Here is a 24,742-nt window from a genome sequence, read left to right as displayed (position 1 = left end):
TTGTAGACTTCCTTGAAAAGTATTCGACCACGAAGGGTTATTGGAAGTGTACAATAAAAAAGAAGCGGGAAATTATTTACAGTAGTGTAAAATGCAAAGTGCCTCTAGGGGGAGCTGATTCCACATCCTGCACATGACGCGAGTAATGCTCTATCAATTTGGCAGACACGACGTCACTTTCTTCGTCCTATTTCTCGGATGTTTGTAGACACGTGTTAACCCTAGCCCTGATACTGCTAATCCGGCCTGCGTCACTCACCACCATGGTGCTTGATGTGTGACATCACTATAACGAAGTTTTACACGCATTGGGACTGATCATATTACCCAAACGATGTTCTTCGTCTGTCTTGCGTGTCCTCTTTTTAGTGGGTCTGACAACCATTTTCATGGTATCCATTTCTAGTGCAAGGGAAAGCTTACGGGTCCGCGCAGTCAAAATATAAAGCAGTTAAGTCGTAGAATGTCATGGAACATCCTTTATCAGAATTTTTCGATCTGCAGTGCGGATGCAGTCATTCTCTGGAGGCATGCTAAAAACAGTGTTACCGCAATAGCGATTATACGCCGCCATTGGTGGGAGGCAGGCGAAAAGGATGATCGTACCGATGAGAAAATAATAGTTCGATTGTAAAGCGATGTTCCTGCGATTCATGTTTTCCGAAGTGGTGAATTATTTCTGAAATAGTTGCTACGTGTTTTCGTGGTGTCCTGTCCAACTACTTTGGTCATTGACCAGTAAGAGTGTTTTTTAGCCAAGCCAACTTCTGGAAAGCGAAACGACGCTTTTACACGTGATACGCAGTCCAGCGCGTTGCGGGCGCCACACGGATTAGCCGCGCGGATTCTCAAAGTTCCTTGTTATGCACCAATAACGCCGAGCGGCAATAAATATGCATGTCCTAAGCATCGCTGACATGACGTGTTTCCGACTCCCACGCTTTCTTCCGGCACTTTCAGTACAAGTCATGCATGTTGTATTCTGCTTGTTTTGGTTTCTATTTGATCCTGACCACTGGCGCCCCGCCGCGCCAAATCTTGTAATCAGCGCGTACGCTGTTCGCTTCCACCTCTCCGAGTAAGACGTCGTCGTTTGGTCCCCAACAGAAGAAGTCGTCTCGTTTTCTTTGCGGCGCTTAGCGCCTGGGCTGTTAGGCCTCACCGCGCAGGTCATGCGCGTCCGGCTGACCCGCCGTGCGAGACACAGACACCGCATCGCGGAGACTCGATACCACATCTTGGCAACGAAGTAAAAGACTTTCGTTACACTTTGCTGTGCCCTCCTGTCGCTGCTCTACTTCTTCTTACTTCTGCTACCAGCATGGATGCGACGCAGCCTGCGTCTACTTCTCCGTTGTTCACCGCTTCAACCTGCGTTTTCTGCCTATTCCGGGTACTCCTGCCGTTACTTGGCTTACGTGGAAACGTTCATTCCACACTTTTCTGCATGCAGCCGAAGCCGATACGCTACCGGAGGCGAGGAAGAAAGCTGAATTGCTGTCAAATTTGGGTTTCGAGGGTCAGCGTCTCCGCTACGACTTGACGTCGCAAGTGGAGCCCGATACGCTACAGTTCCAAGATATTATGCGCTTGTTGGACGAGCACTACGAAGACAACACAAACAGCCTCGTTTATCGCATTATCTTCAGAGACAGACGACAGCAGCCAGGAGAGTATTTTGTTAGGGACGGCGTCAGTTTTGACAACGGCATCCACACGATCGAATATATTCCGAAGCAAAAAAAAAAGGATGTGTAAGAACTAACAAAGAATGTCCTGGAAGCACAGCCATCGATGTCAAACTTTGTAACAGAACTTCAAAGCCCAGACAAGTTCACAAAGAATGAAAGCATCGAGATATCGATGCAAACCTGCAATCAGGCAGAATTTTCCTCGACAGACCCCATCAAAGGGTGTGGAGCCATTGAGGCAAAGGCAACAATTGCACGGGAAGCACCCACATTACCATCGGTAGAAGAAATCGCCCAATTGATTCAACATAAACCTGGTCCCATTGACTTCACGGAGAGTCAAACCGAAATGTTGAAGGCTTCTCTGCTAAGCGTCAATAATGTCTTCACCCACCCTAACAACGACATGGGCCTGTGCAGACTCGTCGAACACACAATTGAACTCACCGACCAGAAACCGGTTAGGACGCAGCCCTACAGCACAAGTGATGCCAATAGGAGGTTAATACGGCAACAGACACAAGAGTGGATTAGGAAAGGTATCATTCGCCCATCAAGGTCTGACTATGCCTCGCCAGTAATTGTTGTTGACCAACCGCACCACGAGACTACACCAAAATGATTGTGTGTGGAGTACCGATTTTTAAACGCAAAGACAGTGAAGCGAGCCTACCCCATGCGGTAAGTCGACACACTCATTCGAAAAGTTGCAGGATTGCGATATCTCTCAAAGCTTGATGTTAAGAAAGCCTTCTTGAACATACCACTGCGTGAAGAAGAAATTTCTAAAGCCGCTTTTGTTACAGAAGATGGACACTTCGAACCATTACGAATGCTGTTTGGCCTATGCACCGCTCCCACAACAATGCAGAGTTTCATGAATGAAGGAAGGTCTTCGAGATCTCATTGACAACGGCCACGTGATTGTCTACACAGACGATGTGTGCGTCACAGACACCATTGAAGAACACATCGAAGAGCTTGACAAGGTACTGAAGGCTCTTCATGACCTAGGACTGCCTGTTGTCTACAGCAAGTGTATGTTTGCAGAAAAACGGATACCATTCCTTGGGCTCTTGATAAGACAAGAATGGGTGGCGATCAATCTACAGCGCATTCCAGGGATAACGAACTTTACGGTGCCAGAAACAAAAAGCGAGGTGAGATCCTTCTTTGGATTTGCGCCACATTACCGCAAGTACATGAGACTTCGCAAAAAATGCTCGACCATTGACACTTCTTACGAAGAAAGATGCAATTGTTCAGTGGGCACCTGAATGCCAAGATGACATGGACACCCTCAACAAACGACTAACCAAGGCAGCTATCCTGGTGACTTTCAATCCAAGTCTACCGACACAGGTACATGTCGACGCTTCCCACACAGCGCTTGGAGCAGTCCTTACCCAAACACAGGGCGACACCACACGAGTAGTCGAATATGCAAGCAAGAAAGTCGCCGAGAGTGACAGCCACAAGCACTCGAAAGAACTTGAGGCAATTGCAGCTCGCTGGTCCATAACGGAACGTTTCTACCCTTACCTCCAAGGCCTAGAACACTTCGAGCTCATTACGGACAACTGGGCTGTAGCACACATTATGTCGAAAAGGAACCCCATTAGACGATTTGCACGCATGGTTTTAGACCTATCCCCATATCATTTCACTGTGCGTCACACATCTGGCAAGAAAAATACGGTGGCAGACGCACTATCAAGAATGGTCAATGCAGTGTTTGTGCTGAAGGCAAGTGATTCCCGCCTTCCCGAAGCCTAGCACAAAGATGCAGAACCGGTCGCCATTATTGCAGACATCGAGACTCCCGGTGAAGCAGGAGGCCAAAGAAAAACTGGGAAAGGTTACCAGATCGTCAAGGACATAATAATGCACAGTACAACCCAACACGGCAAGATGATACAACGCGTTGTTGTGCCCAAATCACTTCAATTCGCTGTAATACAATGTCACCACGATCATGCAGGTCAGGAAGACGCTTGACCTAAGTCCAAGCTGTGCAAACGTTATTACTGGCAGAATATGGACCAAGACATTGCAAATTATGTGCGAGAATGCCGCACATGTCAACAGCACAACCATGAAACGGGGGTACAAACAGGAACGCTCAACCCGAGGGAAGTACCACGAACACCCTTCCATACAGTTGCCGTCGACCACGTAGGGCCAATCAACACAACCGACGAGGTCGACAACTGGAGTGAATAGCTTGCCAAAACAACGTTTGAAGTCAACGCACAGTTCCATGCTGAACTCAAGAATTCACCTTTTGAACTGGTAATTATACGCCTCGAAGGATAATGGACAACCAACTGGAAGTAGACACCCAAGAGCCATAAGAAGACATTGACAAGGCCAGGCAAGAAACGTTTGACAACATAACAGTCTACCTAAGTAGCATGAAGGCCAACAATGGCCGAAAGCACCCGCCAACACCCTATGATGTAGGCGATCAAGTATGGTACGAGACTTCCACAAAAGCTGGGAAGTTTGATCCTTGGTATGATGGACCATATACAATAACTCACCGCAACAAGGAAGCGTACACCATTTCCAGAACGAAGAACAACCGCACAGAAACAAGGTTGACTACCGCAACGCTGTTGAAGTGCTTCCATGAGAAAACACAGGACACAACTTCACAACTGGAAGACAACACCACCCAAATTACTCAAGCCCCAACAGCTGACTATGACCAACCCAGACAAAGAAAGCCACCACGTTGGCTCGAAGATTTCGTGACAGATTACCGTAATGCGAGGACGCATTACTTAGGAGCCCGGGTGTGTTAGGGACCACGTCAACTACGGATGACTAGTGCCACCTGGCATCAAGGAGCCCATTTAATGCTGGCTTGTGAGAGCGGACACGAGGGGGCGCAGGGGAAATCGGGAGGAATGCGCCGAGTCGAAGCACATGGAATTGCTAAGCTCGCAAAGTTCTAGTTTTTCATTATAATAAATAAGCTTTTGTTCCAACTGAAGCGTGTCATCGTCATCACACACAGCTGACACTTTCCAAGAATTCGCGACTTCACGCTGGCTCCAGCCTGCGCGCTCGGCGCTTGGCACGACGAGTAGCTCCGCAGCCAAATTCTGCAAGGAGTCGCTTCAACAAAAATACGTGAAACACTTCTCTATGAGGGAATATCGTTGACGCTGAAAAAAGCGGAAGAAATTGGGCGAAGCGTTGAACAAGTTCACAAGGAACTTCCAAGTTTTTCCCGGGTCTACAGCACAGCGCGTTTCTTCTCCGCGGCAAGATGGCGTCGCCAACTATCCCCTTCCTCGCCCGGGTGCTCAAGAGGGCGGTCCGCGCCAAGCTTCTTCTTCGACCAGACGAGTACAAGATGGCATTCGACGACATGGCGGAAAGCCGCGATCTGGGGAAGCCGATCAACATGGCCATCGACAAGAATTTTTCAAGCCTAGTCAAGACACCTCTTTCCATTGCTACCAGTGTGAATCAAGGCAGCACACAGCATCCGAACCAGGCTGTCCAGCTAAGCACGTTACCTGCCGCGCATGCCAAAAATGGGACATTATGCTACAGTTCGCCGTTCGCGCAACCTAACGCATCGCGCGTCTCCAGCCAGAGTTCAGCTTGTTTATTCTTTTGCTAAAACAGATTGGGCAAGTACAGTTTCTTCAGTGCTGACGATAGAAGCACCAAATGTCCGCCCAGCAACAATTTTCGCCAATTTTCTGATTGGGAATATTTCAGTCAATCTTATTGTGGATACCGGAGCTACTGTCTCGCTGATGAACAGCGCAACGTATGAAGAACATTTCAAGGTCTTCCCATTATCTGCTTCAAGTCTTCGACTCAAGAACTATTCCCAGCAAGAAATTTTGAGTTCGGGCCATTTTTCCGTGGTTGTGAAATACCGCAACAATTCTGCAATCGTGATATTTCACTTCACTGATGAAGGCACTTCTTTTCCGGGCCTAGACGCGATACAAGCCCTTGGCATAGACATTCATCGATCTTCCATTTGTGTCAGCAAGTGACCGAAACGCCGGTTCTTTCGGAAGTCAAGTCTTCGTCTCTACCGCAAAACGCTCCAGCGGAATTTACTTATCTGTTTTCAGTTAGGACTTGTAAAAGGCTTCATCCATGACATTCGTCTTCAACCTTCTGTTCATCCAGTTTCAGCGAAACTACGTCCGCTACCTCTTGTTCTTTGTTAGCAGGTCTCCACCGAACTGCACCGTCTCGAATCAGCTGATATCGAACGAGTGTCAGCGTCCGAGTGGATCTCTCCGCTCGTCGTGGTTCAGAAAAAGGAAAATACCATTCGACTGTGCGTCGATCTTTGAGAACCCAAGACGGCGATTGTCGTCAATGCCTTTCTTGTTCCTAGGACGGATGAACTTTTGCATCGACTGGCAGCTGCTACGGTGTTCAGTAAGTTGGACTTGCAGTCCGCTAAACATCAGCTTCTATTTTCCGAGAAAAGCCGTAAACTTGCCAGGTTTATTTCTCACGAGGGTCTTTTTTGCTTTAAGTGAGTGTGTTTCGGTTTGGCATCTGCGCCATCCGCTTTTCAGCAGATCATCTCATCTGTGTTAAAGACTGTCCGGGTACATTATGTTACCTTGATGATGTACTTGTTTGGGGTCATACGCAACATGACCACGATAGTGTGTATTCAGTATTCCTGAATTAATTTCCTCGGCCATACAATTTCCGCACAAGGCGTTTTCCCGATGGAATATAAAATCAAGGCTGTTGTAGAGGCTCCAGTGCCTATTGACAAGAAGGATTTGCACTCACTTCTTGGCCTTACGGTATATTATGCAAAATTTATTCCTCAGTATGCTGACATTGTAGAGCCTCTAAGGAAACTTCTAAGGCAAGGACAAGCTTTTGTCTGAGACCGAGATACCGAATACAGTTTTCAGTCTATCAAGGAAGTATTTGCTTCGCGTATGTTTCAGTGTTTCAAGCGCATGTTTCAACCACATTTACCCATTGTTGTTACTGTTGATGCTTCTGACGTTGGTTTGGGAGCCGTCCTGCTGCAGAAATGCGGAAATCGGTGTTTTACAATGGCTTTTGCATCTCCTACATTGCCTTCCGCAGAACGGCGGTACTCCGTAGGCGAACGTGAAGCATTAGCTTGGCTCTTTGCTTGTGAACATTGACATGTTTACTTATGTCCGCCACCAGGAGGCGTCATATGGACTTCAGGAGGGATTGGCGAAGCTTGAGAGTGCAGCTCCTCACGGATGATGGAGCAAATCGGAGCACGTAGCTCGCTATCGTTGGACGCCTTAAAATCAGATGTATCAGGGTGTAAGTGGATCATATTAAGCTCATCCAGGCGCTGACACGTACTAATGATGTCTGCGACGGTAGTGGGGTTCAGCCCTACAAGATCATTGATTGCCAGAGTCCCAATACCCTGAAGCAGGCGGCGTACACGGTCACTCTGCCATCGAGGTGTTCACGTGGCGGGAGAGGGCGAGGACGTCCTCTAGGCACGAAGTGTACAACTCGCCAGAGTGCTGAACACGCTCAGCAAGCTTCTTCTTGGCGATATCTTAGCGGACATAACAGTTCGCGAAAGTCTGGCGTAGGTGATGTTTAAACGGGCTCCAGTTGACGAAATGGAGCTCGTGGTTGTGAAACCAAGTTTTTGCGACGCCAGCGCAATAGAAGGCGACGTGCCGCAGTTTTGCAGATTCGTCCCATTGGTAAAAGTCACTCACGCACAAGTATTGCTTCAATCGGTCTTCAACGTTGTCACCGCGAAGTCCAGCAAACACCGGTGCATCTATTTGAGGGGCGGTGACTGTCCAAGAAGGGGTTGCCGCTGGAGCAGGCCGCCGGAGCAGGCAAGGTGGATGTCGCGGTATGGTACTCCTTTATGTGGGACTTCTTAAACTAAACACGTTTGTGCATTTAAGCCCAGTTCCCCACCTTTGCAACCTCCGCAGTAGTTCAGAATGTTCACAGAAGTTCGGCAAAATACTTATTTTACAGTTATAAAATGCCGTACGTGGAACCCATCTGTTTGCGAGAACTACGTTCGCATCATACGTTTCTTTTATTTTATAAATGTGCTTTTGGGCGTTCCGCAACTCGATTTCGCCAGACAACGTGTCCTTTGTCTCAACGCCTTTGTAACGGCGTTGTAAGTCTGGCCACCAATCCCCGCCCGCGGAACCGGCCAAAGAACTACAGAAAGGTGTTCGCTTTACCAAACCGGCAGAACATGGCCATCGTGGGTGTCGATCACGATTTTTTATCTAGTATGTGGCTATCACCACTTGAAGAGATATGGAAACAGCGTCACTTAAAAGAAAGCGTTAGCTAGTGAGCTTCTATCTAAATACATTGGACAGATAAACCCTGTTTCCTGGCAACCACTTCATTAATTTTCATGAGGAATTTTGAATTTCAAGGAAGTTGAAGGTCTAGTAATGCTAGGAAGTGTATTTTCTATTTGTGTCCTAAATTTTAACTACAAGTCTTCAAAATGTGAAAACTTTCAAAAAATTAGGTTCAAAGTTTACAACAGTGCCACAGAGCTACGAGAAACGATATGAAAATTTTGTAAACTAGACATAATAGTGCATCTAAAGCACATAAAATATATGTATAATTAGCCACTCTGAATACACCTCTAATTTGAGAGAACATTTGAAAAACACTCTTATTCATTCTAACACTTTTACGTAAGCTGCAAGGTATTATATCCTATTTGTTCACATAAGATGCTCCAGCAGATGCAGTTTACAAAAGTGAGATATCCTTTTTGGGCGTAGAATTACAGATTTGTCAACTTGGGACTTCTACTTTTTAGACAGTTACCAATTTTCGGCAATTTCCTTTAAAAAAAACTGCAGACAGCAGAGGAGGTAGCTTTCACTAGTGGCGCACACAGCGGAGTTGATCGGTTCCTAGCTGGTCCTGGTTATACGAATTGATGCTAAGTTATACCAAGTAATACAAAGTGATGCTAAGTTAAACGAAGTGTATAAGCGTTTCCTCGTGTCCCATGGCATCGGGGAACGCGTCGCGAAGCACTTGCAGTCCTAGCACACGTAGGGGAAGTGGGGCGAAAGCTATGCAGAGGGTACGGGCAAATGATGGCGGACAAATGATGGTACGGCGCATGCGCAGTAGCGCGCACCTGATGGCAGCTCGGCCTTGCCGCCACCAGAGGCGCTGCTGCAGTCACGGACACCGCGAGCGTTCGGCGCTAATTAGGGGAAACGGAGAAACGCGGATGGCGTCGGCAGCTTCTCCGCGCGTTGCCTCTTTGGTGCTGCTACAATTTGTTTCTCTCTCTCTCTCGCTATGATTTTCTCTTTTTCTCTCCTGAGCAATGCGTGCGACACGCGCACTCTCTCTCGCTCTCATTTTCTATTTCTCTCTTTCCGAGCATAGCGCGCGACGCTCCGCGAGGTGGTTAATAATCAACACAGTGGCAGACAGCACAAATGACGGCCGGCTTAAACAGCTCCGCTGTTAACTCCGGTGTTAAAAAACATTTTATATTAATATACTGCCTCGTATGGGTGTCATAATTTAACTTTCGCTCTTAAATGCAGCGCACTCAAACAGATGCAGTGGTTTCTCGCAAAAGCATTCCCGCCTTCTATGTTATCTTGAGTAGGAAAATCGGAGTTGGCCTCGAGTTGAGGCGTCTTTTAGTTATAAAATGTACGTTTCGTCTAATGCTGTGCTCCGCACGACTCTCAACTCGCAGCATGGACGAATGCGAGTTTTCTTGCGACCGACTCACCATCATGGTCAGCGGACAAATGATGTGCCTGGGCACGCTGCAGCACCTGCGCGAAAAGTTCGGTCAGGGCTACCGACTCGAGTTCTTTTTCAAACCCTCTGTCGCTTTCGACGAAGCCAAGTTCAAGCAAGCTGTGGAGAAGCAGTTTCCCGGGATTCAACTCAAGGGCGGCCAGAAGGTACAACGGTTATATTAATGCGTTACAATTCTTAGGGTACTTCGTGCACTTTTGGGAAGAGGGGGGGGGGGGGGGCTGTGCATCTATCTGTGTATGTTTGTGTCCATGTATCTATACATATTTGTATGTTTGTACCCAACCGTTCTCCCACTTACCTGGGTCACTAGATAGTCAGTGGCCGAATGGGTAGCGCATCGGTCTGGTGTGCTGATGTAACAGGGTTCGAAACCAACCTTCATTCCATCTTGGGTCACTGTGTATGTAGCAATGTGTGCATACGTGCATCTCTTGAACGAATCTTTTTCACTCCGACAAGGGCCACTGTGGACGCGGCACTGGGTAGGTACCGCTATTCGAAGAAACATTTTAAGCCTACTTCGCGGAACGTCGCCAGGCCACCACAGATTGCGGGTGCATGTCGCGTCGGCTCAGCAGTTTTCATATGATTATCGGTGCAAAATCGCAATCTTGCGCAGAGCATCCAATAATGATGGAGAGTGCCAAGGACCCCAAGGATACTATTCGCTACGAGGCGGGCGCATTTTTCGGCCGTCAATCGTTCTCTTTCTCCCGCTACGCGTGGCGGGAGAGCTAAGCCTAACGGTAACGGCTCGACGCCATTGTCTCCACCGCGGTGGCGGCTAACAGAGCTCGCCCTTGCGCGCCAACGGAGTTCTCAGGGACCCTCCGTTTCTCTTCGAGAGTTTTCGCTGGTGCCGTAATAGAGCTCGTGAGCGTGGAAGGCGAAGAAATGCAACCGGAGGAGTTTGGAAAAGAATCAGGCTGTTGTAAAGCTAGAAGAGGCGCGAAGAAGCGATGCAGGGGTGAGGCCGGATTGGCGGGAAACAAGCAGCATGGAAGAACCTTCGTCGAGGAAGCAGCAAGAAAAAAATTGAAGAAAACACGCAATGTACGACACCAGAGCAAGTAGGCTGACTCACCTACCACAAGAAGATTACAGAGTGATCATGCGTCCACGTGGCGGACTTAACGTATCAGATTACACATGTGGATCGCATTTACTGCTGCCTGCGCAATGCTACCAGGGTCGGTCCAGAGACAGCGCAGGAAAACAGTATATGTATAAACAGCAAGCAAAAAGAAGTGGTGCTCAGCACGCCATCTGAGGACTGGGTCAGGAATTATGCGGCTGTCAATAAGGTCTGCTTTAGAGAACAAAAATTTGAAGCAAGCGCTAACAGAGCAGCTCCTGATAACGCATCCAAAGGTCTCATCAGAGAAATAGCTAAGGAGGAGAGTCCAGAGGACATAGGGACCAGTCTAGTCACGCCGCGCAAACCTGGGGTCTTGCACGCCAAGAGAATGGGTAACAGAGGCTACGTGATCATTTTCTTTGAAGGTTTCCACGTGCGAAGATATGTGAGAAATGAAGCGACGCTTATCTGATGATCCATGTATAAGAAGCAGAGCGACATATGCTACGGATGTTGAAGAACAGGGCGCAGGGCTGACGTGTTGGCAAACCACGAAGACAAGAATTGCCCCCGGTACGGGTGCAGGAATCCACAGCACGACCACAACTGCGAACCGAAGTGCCAACTCTGCGGCAAAGACCACGTCACTGGTGACAAGAAGTGCAAGGCAAGACACAAGGTGCCGTACCAGGTCTGGAGACGCCGCTGGGAGCGACGGAGGAGGGCAGAAGAGTCCGAAGAGGAATGGCACTACTACCACAACAGCAAAGAAGCCATAGCGAGCAACAAAAACAATAACCATAAGACGGCAGCGAGCAAGCAGCCATCAACCGACAAAGAAACATGCAGGAAAAGCTATGGGCTCGACCCTGGAAGAAACCGGTCCGGTTCATTACCGAGACTCTCCCACGGAGCAGGCCGAGGACGCCCCAGATACATGATCAGGGCCTGATCCTGGACCAGATCGAGGTCGAGGCCGAGACACGGTTAGCGCACTTCTCGTGGGGGAGACGGGAGCAAGGCACAGGTGAGCTGGTCAAGCGCGGTCTGTTGCGACGCCGGTTCCTACAAGCTCGACCGGCGTTACTTCTAGGTAGCGTGGCATTGTCGGCATGCTGCTGGCGTCTGGTAGACCATTGCGACCAGGCAGGGGCAATATGATTTCTAGTGCGAAACTTGCGCAGTTTATTTCATGGTTGATGAAGGTTAGAAAAGCAGAGGATAATAAGAAAATACGTGGCGGGGACGCTTAAATACGCCCTCTAACAACGAGGCGGGATTTCTCTCACGTCAACGTCACGTGACAGGTAATGAGTCCAGTCGGGGATGAGGCAGCTGCTCCCTCTCTCCTAGGCGACGTTTCCCGGCCTTACCTCCGCTAGCGGCAACCCGAGGCTCCTAGGGAACGTCATTCGTGGAGGGTAGGCTTACTCGCCTCCTGGCGTACGCACACAAACGGGCCAGCAATCACTGCGACCCGATGCTTCTGAGGAACGTCATTCGTGGAAGGTAGGCTTACTCGCCTCCCGGCACATGCATACAAAGGGGCCAGCAATCACTGCGACCCGAGGCTCCTGGGGAACGTCATTCGTGGAAGCTGGGCTTGCTCGCCTCTCGGCACATGCACACAAAGAGGCCAGCAATCACTGCGACGCGATGCTCCTGAGGAACGTCATCCGTGGAAGGTGGGCTTACTCACCTCTTGGCGTATGCACACAAACGGGCCAGCAATCACTGCTGCCCGATGCTCCTGAGGAACGTCATTCGTGGAAGGTGTGCTACTCGCCTCTCGGCACAAGCACACAAATGGGCCAGCAATCACTGTGACTCTATGCTCCTGAGCAACGTCACTCGTGAAAGGTGGGCTTACTCGCCTCCTGGCGTACGCACACAAAGGGGTCAGCAACCACTGCGACCCGATGCTCCTGAGGAAGGTCATTCGTGGAAGGGGGGCTTACTCGCCTTCCGGCATATGCACACAAAGGGGTCAGCAATCACTGTGACTCGCCCGCCAGGTTGAGGACCGCCCGAGACAACCATAGCAAGTTGGGGAGACATCCTCCGTTAATCTTTTTGAGTGGGCTGTCATACGTCAATCGTAACAGCATCTCCGGCGGGCGAAGAAGATCCCGACGCGTAGGGGCCAGCAGCGACTGGGCGAGGGATCGGCGTTTCAGTAGCAGAATTTCCCTCCGTGGTGATGAACCCTTGGTTCGTAGCTTGTAGATTACCGGGAGTCGTTCATCAGTTCTCGGGGCGCTCTTGTAGGCCTTCTCTCCGTGGTCCGGTCCGGTGAAACCGGGCTTGCAAACAGGTCTCGCAACTTTTCGTCTCCTGTTTGGGCTCGCAATCACTCCAGAACAGTGCCGGACCCACAACCACAAACAAGCGAGCACAAGGCCACTCTCCCCTAAGACACGCCAGGCTTTACAAAAAAAAAAAAGAAAAACTGCTACTGTTTTCTCATTCCTCTAACGCGTACTCCCCCTTAAACACTAAAAACAGCCATTTCCTGAAAGCTTTAGGACGTGATTACAAAATCCGCTAACAATCAACTACAACTACGCGATAACAAAAAAAAAACGTACAAGAAAAAAAATAACGTCAAAATGACGCTGAAACCAGAGTGAGCATGAGGTTTTCGCTACTCTAGGGGCAACGACTCAGACCGTCGGCATTGTCCTTAAGTTTACCCTTCTTATAACGAATATCGAAGGTGTACTGTTGAAGAGCCAAGCTCTGCCAATAAACTAAAAAGCTGATGACATTCACGTGTTCATTTCTCTACCCCGTTGGGGGGGAACTGAAAATTATGCTTGACTGCGCGAATCGTACTTGGCTCTGCTGACCGCTTCAACTCTTAACTAATTCATAGAGTGGTATTTATCACTTTAAAAGCAAAATCTACACTCTATCTACGCGCGAAAATACTAAAAAAAATGTTTCTACAAACGCGCTTCAATGAAGAAAATTTCTACAGTGGTAACTGATACACGCCCTAGCCTGTAAGCATTAAATTACAAAACTAAGGTCTGCCTTTGCAAACCCCAAATCTCCATGCTTAACTACAAAATTCGCGCGATCAATAGCCACCACGTTTTCGAAACCTGCTTCGCAGTTTCCTTCATGTTAACTGGCTCATACGACGCAGAAAATCGGAGCATAACACTTGTAAATTAAAAAGCAAGGCTTCTTAAAACTAATAAAAGAAAAAAATTGCTTCACGTTTACCTACAAACAAGTCACTGATCGGTGTGGCAAATTGATTAGTTCCTAATGCGCCCTCGATGGGGTCGCAGTCCGAAAGCCCTCGCGCTTCGCCGAGGACGACAAAGGGCGCCAGACATACACTGCCCTCTGCTGACACCTGCCACTTGGTGTCCTCGCAGCTTGCCCTCTCGTCCCCGAAGGGGAGGCCGTAAACGCGGGAAGAATAGCCATTCTCCCTTTGTTCTCACTCTCGCGTCGGATTCCTCTTCGGTGCCTGTTAGACCGGATCGGTTCGTACGCGCATACTCAACCAGGTTCAAACCTGAACATTGCATCCGCACCTTTACTCGCGGAAACGCACCCTTTGCTGTCGCAATCAGCCTTTGGTGACGCTTCCGTTTCCTAAGCCGCCCCAAAGAACCCTTTGCCGTTCGGCGCGATGGCCTGGTGCCTTGCCTTACGAGCTGCGGTGTGGCGACTTATGCGCCGAATACTTGGCACTCTTTTTCTGACGGCCCTGTCTGACAACGTTTTTTTCTGCCATGCGGTGATCTGTTATGCACTTGAAACCCCCGAGCGTTGGGTTCCCGTTCTGCTCGGCCGTCATGGCCTTCTGCTCTACGTTTGACGATTCCGGAGCGTCTCCGCAAGAAACGCTCTTTGGAATCGCCTCTGGCTCTGGTTCCGCGACATATTCGCGCTCTACATTCGGCCGTACCCGAGAGCCGCTCAAGTGCCGGGGCACGGGGTCCGTATCCAGCTCCATATTAGCCGCGTTTACATGAATGCGACAGTAGCGCATCGCATTTCCAAGCGCTTTTGGGAAAGGCGATGCGACGCCGTTTACATGTAGCGCATTAACTTTCGCGAGAACGTAGCGCCTCATGGTGTCGTTTGAGGTAAGTGCAGTCCACTTCCGGCGTAACTGGTTTCCGGTAGTGGGCCGAGTGCGTAAAGGAAACGCGAGTTGACACTTACTCAGAAATGAACCTTCTAGGACCTTTCCCTTTGTCTTCCTCTGGAAACAAATGGATTATCGTTGCAACGGAGAACCTCACTCGTTACGCAGAGACAAAAGCACTGTCCCGCGACACGGCTTCCGAAGTCGCAAAGTTTTTGCACGCCACGTCGTCCTACGGCATGGTGTGTGATCACGGACAGGGGCACATCCTTTACAGCACACATGATGGAGGACATTTTCAGACTGAGCTGCACGAGTCATCGCAAAACAACAGCCTACCATCCACCAACAGGACTGACGGAGAGGTTAAATAAAAACATTGCAGACATGCGGTCAATGTATGTGGACGTATTCGTGACTTCCTTTAGCGCAACTCAGTTTTAGTATGAAGGAAAAAAGGGACAGGTGACAGGGTATGTAGACGTGGTATGTGGACGTGCAGCATAAAACTTGGGACGAGATTCTTCCGTACATCACGTTCGCCTACAATACGACAATACAGGAAACAACGCGATTTTCACCTTTCCACTTTCCGTCTTGCTTATGGACGCAACGTGCAAACCATGCTCGACGCTATGCTTCCGTGCGACACAACCGATGAAATTGCTCCAGACGCCGAGCACTACACTCAGTAGGCCGAAGAAGCCCGCCAACTGGCTCGCGTAAACATCAGTTACCAAAAAGGTGCCGATGCACGACGTTGCAACCTCCGCCGTCGAGACGTTTCCTACCGCCCCGGCGGCCGAGTCTTGGCATGGACCCCTATTCGACGTCCCGGCTTGTTTGAACTTTTAAGCCACTATTTCGGACCCTACAAGGTTCTGAAACGTGTCAGTGACGTTACTTACGAGGCATTTCTGGACGGCGCCTTCTCTTCGCGTTGACAGCTTCGGCCCTAAACAGTGCATGTCGTACGGCTTAAGCCGTACTTCACACCGTAGCTCTTGTGCCGGTATGGCATCAAGTCGATGCTTTCAGAAGAATAGAGCTAATGCCACCTAGCGTTTTGAGAAGAAAGCACACGGAGAAGACGAGAAAGTACAGGATCCGATTGGGCGGTTTTGAGCCCGGACAAAAACACCTTGTCATCTTGTTCACCTTGTCGTCCAACGGCGTAACAATATGTGGTCCCTTACCTTGAGCTCCACACCGCGGAGACAGCCAAGATGTAACGCACGATTCGAAGGGAGTATAAGCAAGCCTTGGGACTTCCGACAAATTCGTCGAACGAGAGGTACCTGGCGCTCGGCGTGCACAACACATTAGACAAACTTATTGAGGCCCAGAGAGTGGCGCAGTATGAAAGACTAACACAGAGTTTGACGGGCAGACACATCTTATACGACATCGGAATAACCTACGAAGCACAGCACGGACTGCGGAGAGGCATCCAGAGGAAAATAAGGGAACATCTCTCAATACCGCCAATCCCCACAAACATGCACCAGGGGTTTCACGAAGATAGAAGAATCGCAAGAGCAAGAGCTCTCCACAAAAATTCGATAGTGCCAGGGACGTGGTCTATGTGGGCGCGGCGGAGTACACAAATAGACGGAGTTTCTCAATAGTTGCTACGAGTCTAGCGAGTGACTCCAGAGTCAGTGGCACTGTAAAAACAGGAAAGTTGGAGGTGGCGCAGGAAGCTTCCTGAGCACTGGCAATAGCCTCCACGATGGTGGACATCATACGGACTCCCATACCGCCGTCAAGAACTATGCCATAGGATGAATCTCGCCCGAAGCGCTAAGAATATTAGCCAACTTGCGTAAACATTATATGGGCACCCGCACACGCCTTCCTTTCCGGGAACGAAATAGCGCACAACCTGGTTCGAGAACTAATGGACCGAGCAGGTGACACGCAAATTCTGGCAACGGTGAGAGACCAGATGACCAGCTATAACGAGATCACCAAACACTATAAATTGGGAAGGGCCCGTATCCCCCCGGCACACTCCTCGTTAAGTAGGTGGCAAGCGACGGCATGGCGCTTTTTACAAACAGATATATATATATATATATATATATATATATATATATATATATATATATATATTATGACGTCTCTGTTGGCACGACGTTTATTCGACCCGAGTACTTGGGAGCGAACCAGCAAAAGCACACACTCGATGATGATGATGATCACACATAACTGAAGATGAGGATCGCGCAACGTAGGCTGATGATGATAATATACAGATGAAGAAGACATGCGTAATAAACGCCCACACTAATCCCCTCCCCCCCCCCCCCACGTGGAAGCGGCCGCAAGTAAAGGTGACGAAGAACGCCGCGTGAAGGCTTTCATGCGGGACACATGAACGGCCTCGGTGCTGCGACAACGGCGGTCTGTGGCGTCGACAACAGGAGTCACACGATAATTGACGGGCGATGTCTGCTCCAGGACGATGTAGGGCCCGATGAAACGCGGCTGGAACTTGTCGCGCAAACCAGGTGTGCGAAGGGGCGTATTTCGTCACCAGGTCGGAAGGAGACAACGCGATGGAGGGTGTCGTAAATGATCTTCCGGTCGTGTTGCCTGGCCGCTGTGTTGACGCGAGCACGCTGGCGACACTGGGCGAGTCGTGAAAGGAATTCTTCGCTAGACGATGCAGATGGGTTGACAGGAGCATCGAAGAAAGAAACGTCTAGAAGGGAAGTAGGCGACCGTCCGTAAACTAAGTAAAATGGCGAGTAGCCGGTGGTACGCTGAACGGCCGTGCTGTAGGCGAAAGTGACGAACGGTAGAAGCTTGTCCCAATTCTTGTGATCAGGCTGAATATATACGGTGATCATGTCGGCAAGCGTGCGATGAAATCGCTCTGTCAAGCCGTTAGTCTGTGCATGGTAACTTGAAGCTGTTTTACGCGTGGTACCACAGGCGCGCAGGACTACGTTTAAAAGTTGCGAGAGAAAGACCTTTCCACGGTCGCTTAGCAGTACTCGAGGAGCCCCATGGCGCAGAATTATCGCTTGAAGGACGAAGTCGGCAACCTCCGAAGCTGAGCCAGTGATCACTGATGTTGTCTCAGCGTAGCACGTCAGGTGATCGATGGCGGTCACTATCCACCGATTTCCAGCTGCAGTAACAGGAAGGGGCCCGTAAAGGTCGATACCAACAACCTCAAATGGTGCGGCGGGACACGGAATAGGCAGTAATTCACCGGCAGGAGCAGAGGTGGGGAGTTTGCGACGCTGACACGGAGAACAGGAACCGACGTATCTCGCCACACTAGAAGAAAGGCCAGGCCAATAGTAACGGCTTCGAATGCGATCGTAGGTTTTGTGGAAACCGAGATGGCCAGCAGTCATGTCATCGTGGAATGCTCTGAGGACATCGGCTCGAAGAGAGCGCGGTAGAACGGGCACCCAGCGTTGACCGTCAAGGTGGTAAATGCGCCGATACAGCACGTGATTGTCCAGCTTGAATTGTGCGAGTTGGCGTCGAAGCCGCGCGTTAGGTGGGCGAGAAGCGCCAGAGAGGTGGTCTATCATACGCCGACAATATGGGTCAGCCCGTTGGCGAAATACAAATGTTTGATCGTCGTCCGGAGAAAGGCGGTCTATTGAGGCTAGAGAGGAAACCGGCACGGAAGTGACATCCGAAGAGCTGCTTGGCGACGCAGTTGCCGAGGTGTCAAGTGGTTGTGCAGGAAGCGGGCAACGAGAAAGAGCGTCAGCATCTTGGTGTTTTTTTGCCTGACTTATGAATAATGTCAAAGTCATATCCTTGCAGGCGGAGAACCCAGCGACCTAGCCGTCCAGTCAAGTTCTTGAGAGTGGAGAGCCAGCATAATGCGTGGTGGTCTGTAACAATTGTAAAATGACGCCCGTGCAAATAGGGACGAAACTTCTGTACGGACCAAACAACAGCCAGGCACTCCTGCTCAGTTATTGTATAGTTCTTCTCGGCATCGGTGAGTACGTGGCTGGCGTATGCAACTACTCTCTCGTGCGAAGAGTTGTCGCGTTGCAGAAGAATATGGCACCGATGCCGTGGCCGCTAGCATCTCTGTGCAAGAGAGTCGGTGCATTCTCATCAAAATGGCAAAGCACAGGTTCATTCGTGAGGGCGCCCTTCAACATGTCAAAGGCTGCTTCACAATCTTGAGACCAGTGAAAGGGTACACCGGAAGCAAGTAGCTTGTGTAATGGCGCAGCGATGGAGGCAAAGTTCCGTATAACGCGACGGAAATAAGAAGCGAGGCCAAGGAAGCTTCGCAAGTCTTTAGGCCTTTCTGGGCGAGGGAAGCGAAGGACCGCAGCAATCTTGTCAGGGTCAGGACGTATGCCCTCCTTGCTCACGACATGCCCCAGGACCTTAATAGATCTGCTGGCGAAACGGCATTTCTTCGTGTTGAGCTGAAGACCAGCGTCGGCAAGGCACGTCAGAACTTCATCTAAGCGTTGCAGATGCTGCGGAAATGTGGATGAAAAGACGACAATGTCATCCAGGTAGCAGAGGCAAGTTTTCCATTTCAGGCCACGCAGCACGGTATCAATCATGGGTTCAAAAATCGCAGGTGCATTGCATAGCCCGAAAGGCATGACGTTGAATTCGTAAAGTCCATCAGGGGTGGCAAACGCTGTTTTTTCTTTATCGTCTTCGTGCACGGGAATTTGCCCATAGCCGGAACGCAGATCGAGGCTTGAAAAGTATTCTGCACCTTGTAGTGAATCAAGGGCGTCGTCGATACGAGACATAGGGTATACGTCCTTTCGAGTGATCTTATTGAGGGCCCGGTAATCGACACAAAAGCGCACGGAACCGTCTTTTTTCCGCACTAAAACAACCGGAGATGAACAAGCGCTAGCTGAGGGCCGGATGACCTTCTGTTGCAAGATGTCCGCGACATTTTCTTCTATGATTTTCCGCTCGGCTAGGGACACGCGGTACGGGCGACGGCGCACTATCGACGATACGTCTGTCTGAATGCGATTCGCAGTAGCTGTGGTTTGGCCCAGAGTCGACGAATGGGCATCAAAAGAATTTGCGTGTCTGTTCAACAGAGCAAGCAGCTGCAGCATCTGTGAAGGTGGCAAGTCACTGCTGATGGCTGCAGTAAGGGCGAAGGGAGAAGCAGTAGCACAAGTAGAAGGGTCTTTGGAAGACATAGTCGTAAGGGGCACGACGCATACAGGCCCTGGGTCGGCCGCGCAAGCTACTGTCGTGCTTTGCGGAAGGAGAATTTTCTCCGATGTCGCGTTCGTGGCGGTGACAAGCGCCGAGCCATTGTAAAATCGAACCACACCTGGTGCAAAAGCGATGCCTTTATGAAGGCAACGGGAAGAGGGCAAGACCAAGATGTCACCATGGTCGATAACGGTCGACATAATGGTAATAATGCGCTGTCGGCCGGGAGGCAGTTCGGTATCTTCCGCAGCGATCAGGCGCAACGGCGTGTACCTGTCGTCCCCAAGTAAGATGTCGGTGTCCGTAAGATGGACGACGCGTTGGCCACAACAAATAGCCGCGGACGCAGAAGAGAGAAAATCCCACCCTAAAATAAGTTGATGAGCGCACGGGGACAGCACAGCTAATTGTATATGGTGCAGGATATCATCGATCAGGACACGGGCAGTGCAAAGAGCGGAAGGTCGAACAGGGTCTCCTTGGGCTGCAACTAGCGTCGGTCCATCGTATGGCGTCGTGACTTTTCTGAGACGGGAACATAAATCAGCGTGAATAACAGAAATTGTCGCACCTGTGTCCACCAAAGCATCGACGGGCACTCCTTGGACAAACACCGAGAGCATATTGGACGGGCGCGCTGGAGGAATATCAGTCCTGGTGTCGTATGCAGTTTGTCCTCCAAAAACTGCATCGCTTAGTTTTCCGGACGAATGTTGGAGTTGAGGGAGACGGGCCGTAGTGGTGACGTGGAGCGGCGGAACGGCGAAGGGGAGCGGCGTCTGGCTTAACGGTAAGGGCTTCGGTCTTCAGTCGCTGCGGGCGGAGAAGTAGAGCGGGGCGGAGGTGAAGAGAAACGCCGGCTTTGGGAAGAGACTCCACCGGAAAAGTTGCGTTCAGAGATGTATCCCCGACGCTCGTCCTGCTGGCGCTTGCGGCAGAAACGTGAAATATGGCCGCGATAGCCGTAGTAATAGCACGTGGGACGTGACGGACGCCATGGCGGATAGTACAGGGGGCTGGGTGCTCCGGGAGTCAGTGCAGTCAAATGGGCTGAGGAGAGCTCGGGCGGCATCGACGAGATGTTTACTGGCGGCGCAGCAGCAACCGACGCGTACGTGTGTAGCGGCACCGCAGAGTTGACGTTGCCTGGAGGCGTGGCAGCAACTTCCGCGTACGTTGGTCGGGGACGAGAGACGGAGGGTTTCACGTGCGTGGAGCAGGTCAAGCACGCCAGTTCATCCCTGATGTCACGCAAGGCTGCGCTGGAAGGCGCGCTGGGGCACACGGACGGTGACGACAAGCCCATTGACTGTAATTCTTCGCGTATCATAGCTCGTATCATGACACGCAGATGTGGGTCCGCCGTAGAAGAATAGTCGCCAACGTCCGGCTGAAGGCGAACAGACTCAAGTTCGTCCAGGCGCTGACACGTTGTGACAATGTCAGCGATTGTAGCGGGGTTCTTGATAGCAAGAGCATTGAAGGCGACAGATCTAATGCCTTTCAGAATGTGGTGCACTTTGTCTGACTCTGGCATAGAAGAACTCACACGGCGGCAAAGCGCAACATCCTCTATGTACGATGTGTAAGACTCGCCTGGCTGCTGTTGGCGAGTATCGAGGGTTTTCTTTGCAATGGTAGAACGAACGGCCGGTGTACCAAATACTTGGCGCAGCTGCTGCTTGAAGGCAGCCCAGTCAGTAAAGTCTATCTCGTGGTTGAAGAACCATGTCTTCGCCACACCCGTCAGGTAGAAGGAGACGTGGCGGAGCTTGTTGGGGTCGTCCCAACGATTAGCAGAACTTACTCGCTCGTAGTCGTCCAGCCAGTCCTCCACATCTTCTTCACGAACCGACTTGACGGTAATGATGCTACCGCACGTCACTTGCTAGTTAACAGATTCCTTTCCAAATCTTGAGAGGTTTCGGGTTATACGTTTCTACACTTTCTTTGAGCCTCCAATTATTATGAATACTATCCTTAGAGATCTATGGATTTTTGCTGTTTTTACATACCTTCCGGAATGGGGCGTATTTTTCAATGGATAACATAATCGCCTGTTTAAATCGTGCCCACAAGGCATAAACATAATCATACGTACTATAGTTTAGCAAAGTATGATGTGACTCACGTGTCATCAGTGCGATAAAAGTCTTTAATGCTCACTGAATTAGTATTTGAATGCCCTGCGGACGCTCGATAAGGCCAGGAAACAGCAATAATTTGTGATCTGACACGCCTAATTCAATACTGATAACACCATTTAGAAAAATATTACTGACAATGAATAAGTTCAAGACAGCACTGTTACGCGCAGGTTCACAAACAATTTGGTCAAGCATCGGAGCTCACATTGTGTCTAGGTTAACGTCACTCGATTTACAACGTAAACTAATTTATTCCATTAATTAGCTGGGAGGTTGAAGTATTCTGTAATAATTACGTCTCGTGCGCGGTTTAGAACAAGATGGTCATAAATTTGTTCAAGAAATGATTCTGCCATTTCAGGGGCTTTAGAAACAATGCAAAGTATAGATGTGAAAACAATTCCAGATATGTTCAGAAGGATGTCGGGACCATCAATCTGGTTTATCAAACGTACGTCAATGCCAAGCTTAAAATAATAGTGACTCGTCCGCCACGTGTGCATAGATTCTGGCTGTGCACTTGATAGACAGGACGAATAATTTTTTTATCATGTACGCCATCATACGCCCACATCTCAGTGATAACAACCAAGTGTGGGTCATAAGAGAAAAGTAATATCTAAAGTTCTTCCACTTTGTTCACAATGCTTCTGGCATTAAAAGAGAGCACACGGAGGTTCTTAAATACAGACCGTGAAAGCTATGCACTTTGAGTAGCATTTTTATCGGATCCGATAACAACACGTGCGTTCGAAACAGCATGTCATGCGTTGTTGTGCCTGGCATGGTGGTTGTCCTTCCTCGGGACAAAGGACGGTTCACCGGCAGTCCTGCAGTTTTGCAGCGCTGTTCGCGCTTAGTCGTTTTCTGGAGGCCACGGAGCTGGCGACTAAATCAGCGCCACCAGAGACTAATGTAAAAGCAATTATGTTTCGTATCCTTGGAAATTCAACCGCCCAGAGCTGACTGGTGAGGCGAGTTTTGGAACCCCAGGTTACAATGGGTCATCGGCCTCTTGCGTGGCTAAAGGGCAACGTCCCTCTTTGGGTATTTCAAGTGAAGCCGCAGCGCCCGCCCGGACTAAGACGGGGCTCAGAGACGACGAAGCCGCTCAAAACAAAAGAAATCACTTCGAGACAACAACCACCGCCCTCTGCGGAAGCGGTAACTATCGCGAAGGCCGATCTGCTGACCCTGATATTCTTACCATCGTGGAGAGCCCACTAATTATTGCAAGGAGCCAATGCAGATGACTACCGTGAGAACTGCGTCGCCTTGAGGTTCCCAAATTTCCACGTGGTTGCCCCTTATGCGGCGACGATCACGCAGTATTGGAGGCGGAGTCCGGCGGAACGGTGCAAACGTCAGGGGCAGGATTTTGAGAGCGTTTCGGCGATTGTGTTCGGCCGAGAAGAACCATAGTGAATTCGCTTACGAGTGAAAGAGGAAAATAACTGCATAAAAAGAGGACCTTGGGTGATGTGTAGACGTTCGGACATGCAAAGACTTTAGCTTGTAGTGGGCTCCAAGAATCGTGGAGCACTTCTTGTAAACTATCATTTAAATTTGTGTATAAAACCATTTTCTCATCTCCTGGACGTATCTCTGGACCTCTCCTTCTCCCGGCCCCTGGCACGGCACTAGCCATGGAACCAGCCACTAGCCATTTTCTTGACGCTCGGACCCTCGACTTCTCAACAGCTAGAACTGGGAATCAGCGCGCAATATATCGTTTACTACTGCGACCTTCTTTCTATGCTCTTTTTCTGCTTTAGCGCTTTGGTATCGTTTTTTTTTTTTTCGAAAACGAAAACACCACTTTTCGTTTTCTTAGCGTTTCTGTAGAGAAGTCATTTTGCGCGGAAATTTGCGATCCCTTAAGCTCATTATAGGTCCTGAGCACTTATTGTTTTACAATATCATTTTGGAAACACAGAATCAGAGGTAACTTTCCGGGATGTCTTCCGAGGCGATGTATTTTAACAACAGAAAAACACATCGCGCCAAGCCTGTCCTCAAACGATACCTCCTTGATTACTCTCCGACGCAACAGAGCCTCAGTTTCGTTTGCTTTTTCATCTGTGCAAAAAACCACAAGATTTGGCCTCCAACTCCAACCTTCCAATTCTGTAAGCTTTTCCTGCTGGTGGTGGTGGTTACAAGATCTTTATTCAAAATCATGGCGGGGTCTCACGGTGGCCCCTGTTGGGGACGACTCCCTCGGCCCAAGTGACGATTTTCAGTTGTTCCTGCTGTAATATAAGTGCCTGTTGAAGTTTTGAAGCGAAAGCTTCATTACGCTACCTCGGGCAGCCGTCGGCGACTCAACAGTTTTCACCTTGAGAGCTAGAGATCAAACCACAAGAGAGCATTAGGTCCGACGTTATCGGGACGCGGGCGAGCGTCATCAGACGCCGGGCGCGTCGGAGCGCATTGGCCGCGCGTCTGGTTATGTTGACGGCACCAGCACGTCGAACCATCGGTCGAACTATAACCGCTGTTGATCTCGCCAACGTGATATAACGTGGGCGCGTGATCACGCTACGTCGGACTATATTTAGGCCTTTACGCAGCCCTGAAAGGAGACATTGCCGCCGTTGCTGGAGTAGAGTTGGGCCCGGCTGCGAGTTGCAACCTAGTCTCACTGCTTTACTGATCACCGCAGTGTCTTCATAGGCATAAAAATTATGAATAAACAGTGTATTCATTGCAAACA

The 24,742-nt window shown here is 49.8% G+C and overlaps 1 protein-coding gene across 1 annotated transcript in view; it reads left to right on the top strand.

The window, feature by feature from the left end:
• Positions 1-24,742, top strand: part of LOC119432494 (ATP-binding cassette sub-family A member 2) — a 235,232-nt gene that overhangs the window by 193,481 nt on the left and 17,009 nt on the right. Inside the window, exon 14 of the mRNA XM_049658514.1 lies at positions 9,427-9,640. Coding sequence (XP_049514471.1) covers positions 9,427-9,640 — 214 coding nt within the window. The remainder of the gene's footprint in view (positions 1-9,426; positions 9,641-24,742) is intronic.

The sequence above is a fragment of the Dermacentor silvarum genome, chromosome 11 (assembly GCF_013339745.2).
Source record: "Dermacentor silvarum isolate Dsil-2018 chromosome 11, BIME_Dsil_1.4, whole genome shotgun sequence".
In the NCBI taxonomy this organism is placed as follows: Eukaryota; Metazoa; Arthropoda; class Arachnida; order Ixodida; family Ixodidae; genus Dermacentor; species Dermacentor silvarum.
Note: the sequence above shows the minus strand (reverse complement) of the source record. Positions and strands in the feature narration are given on the sequence as shown.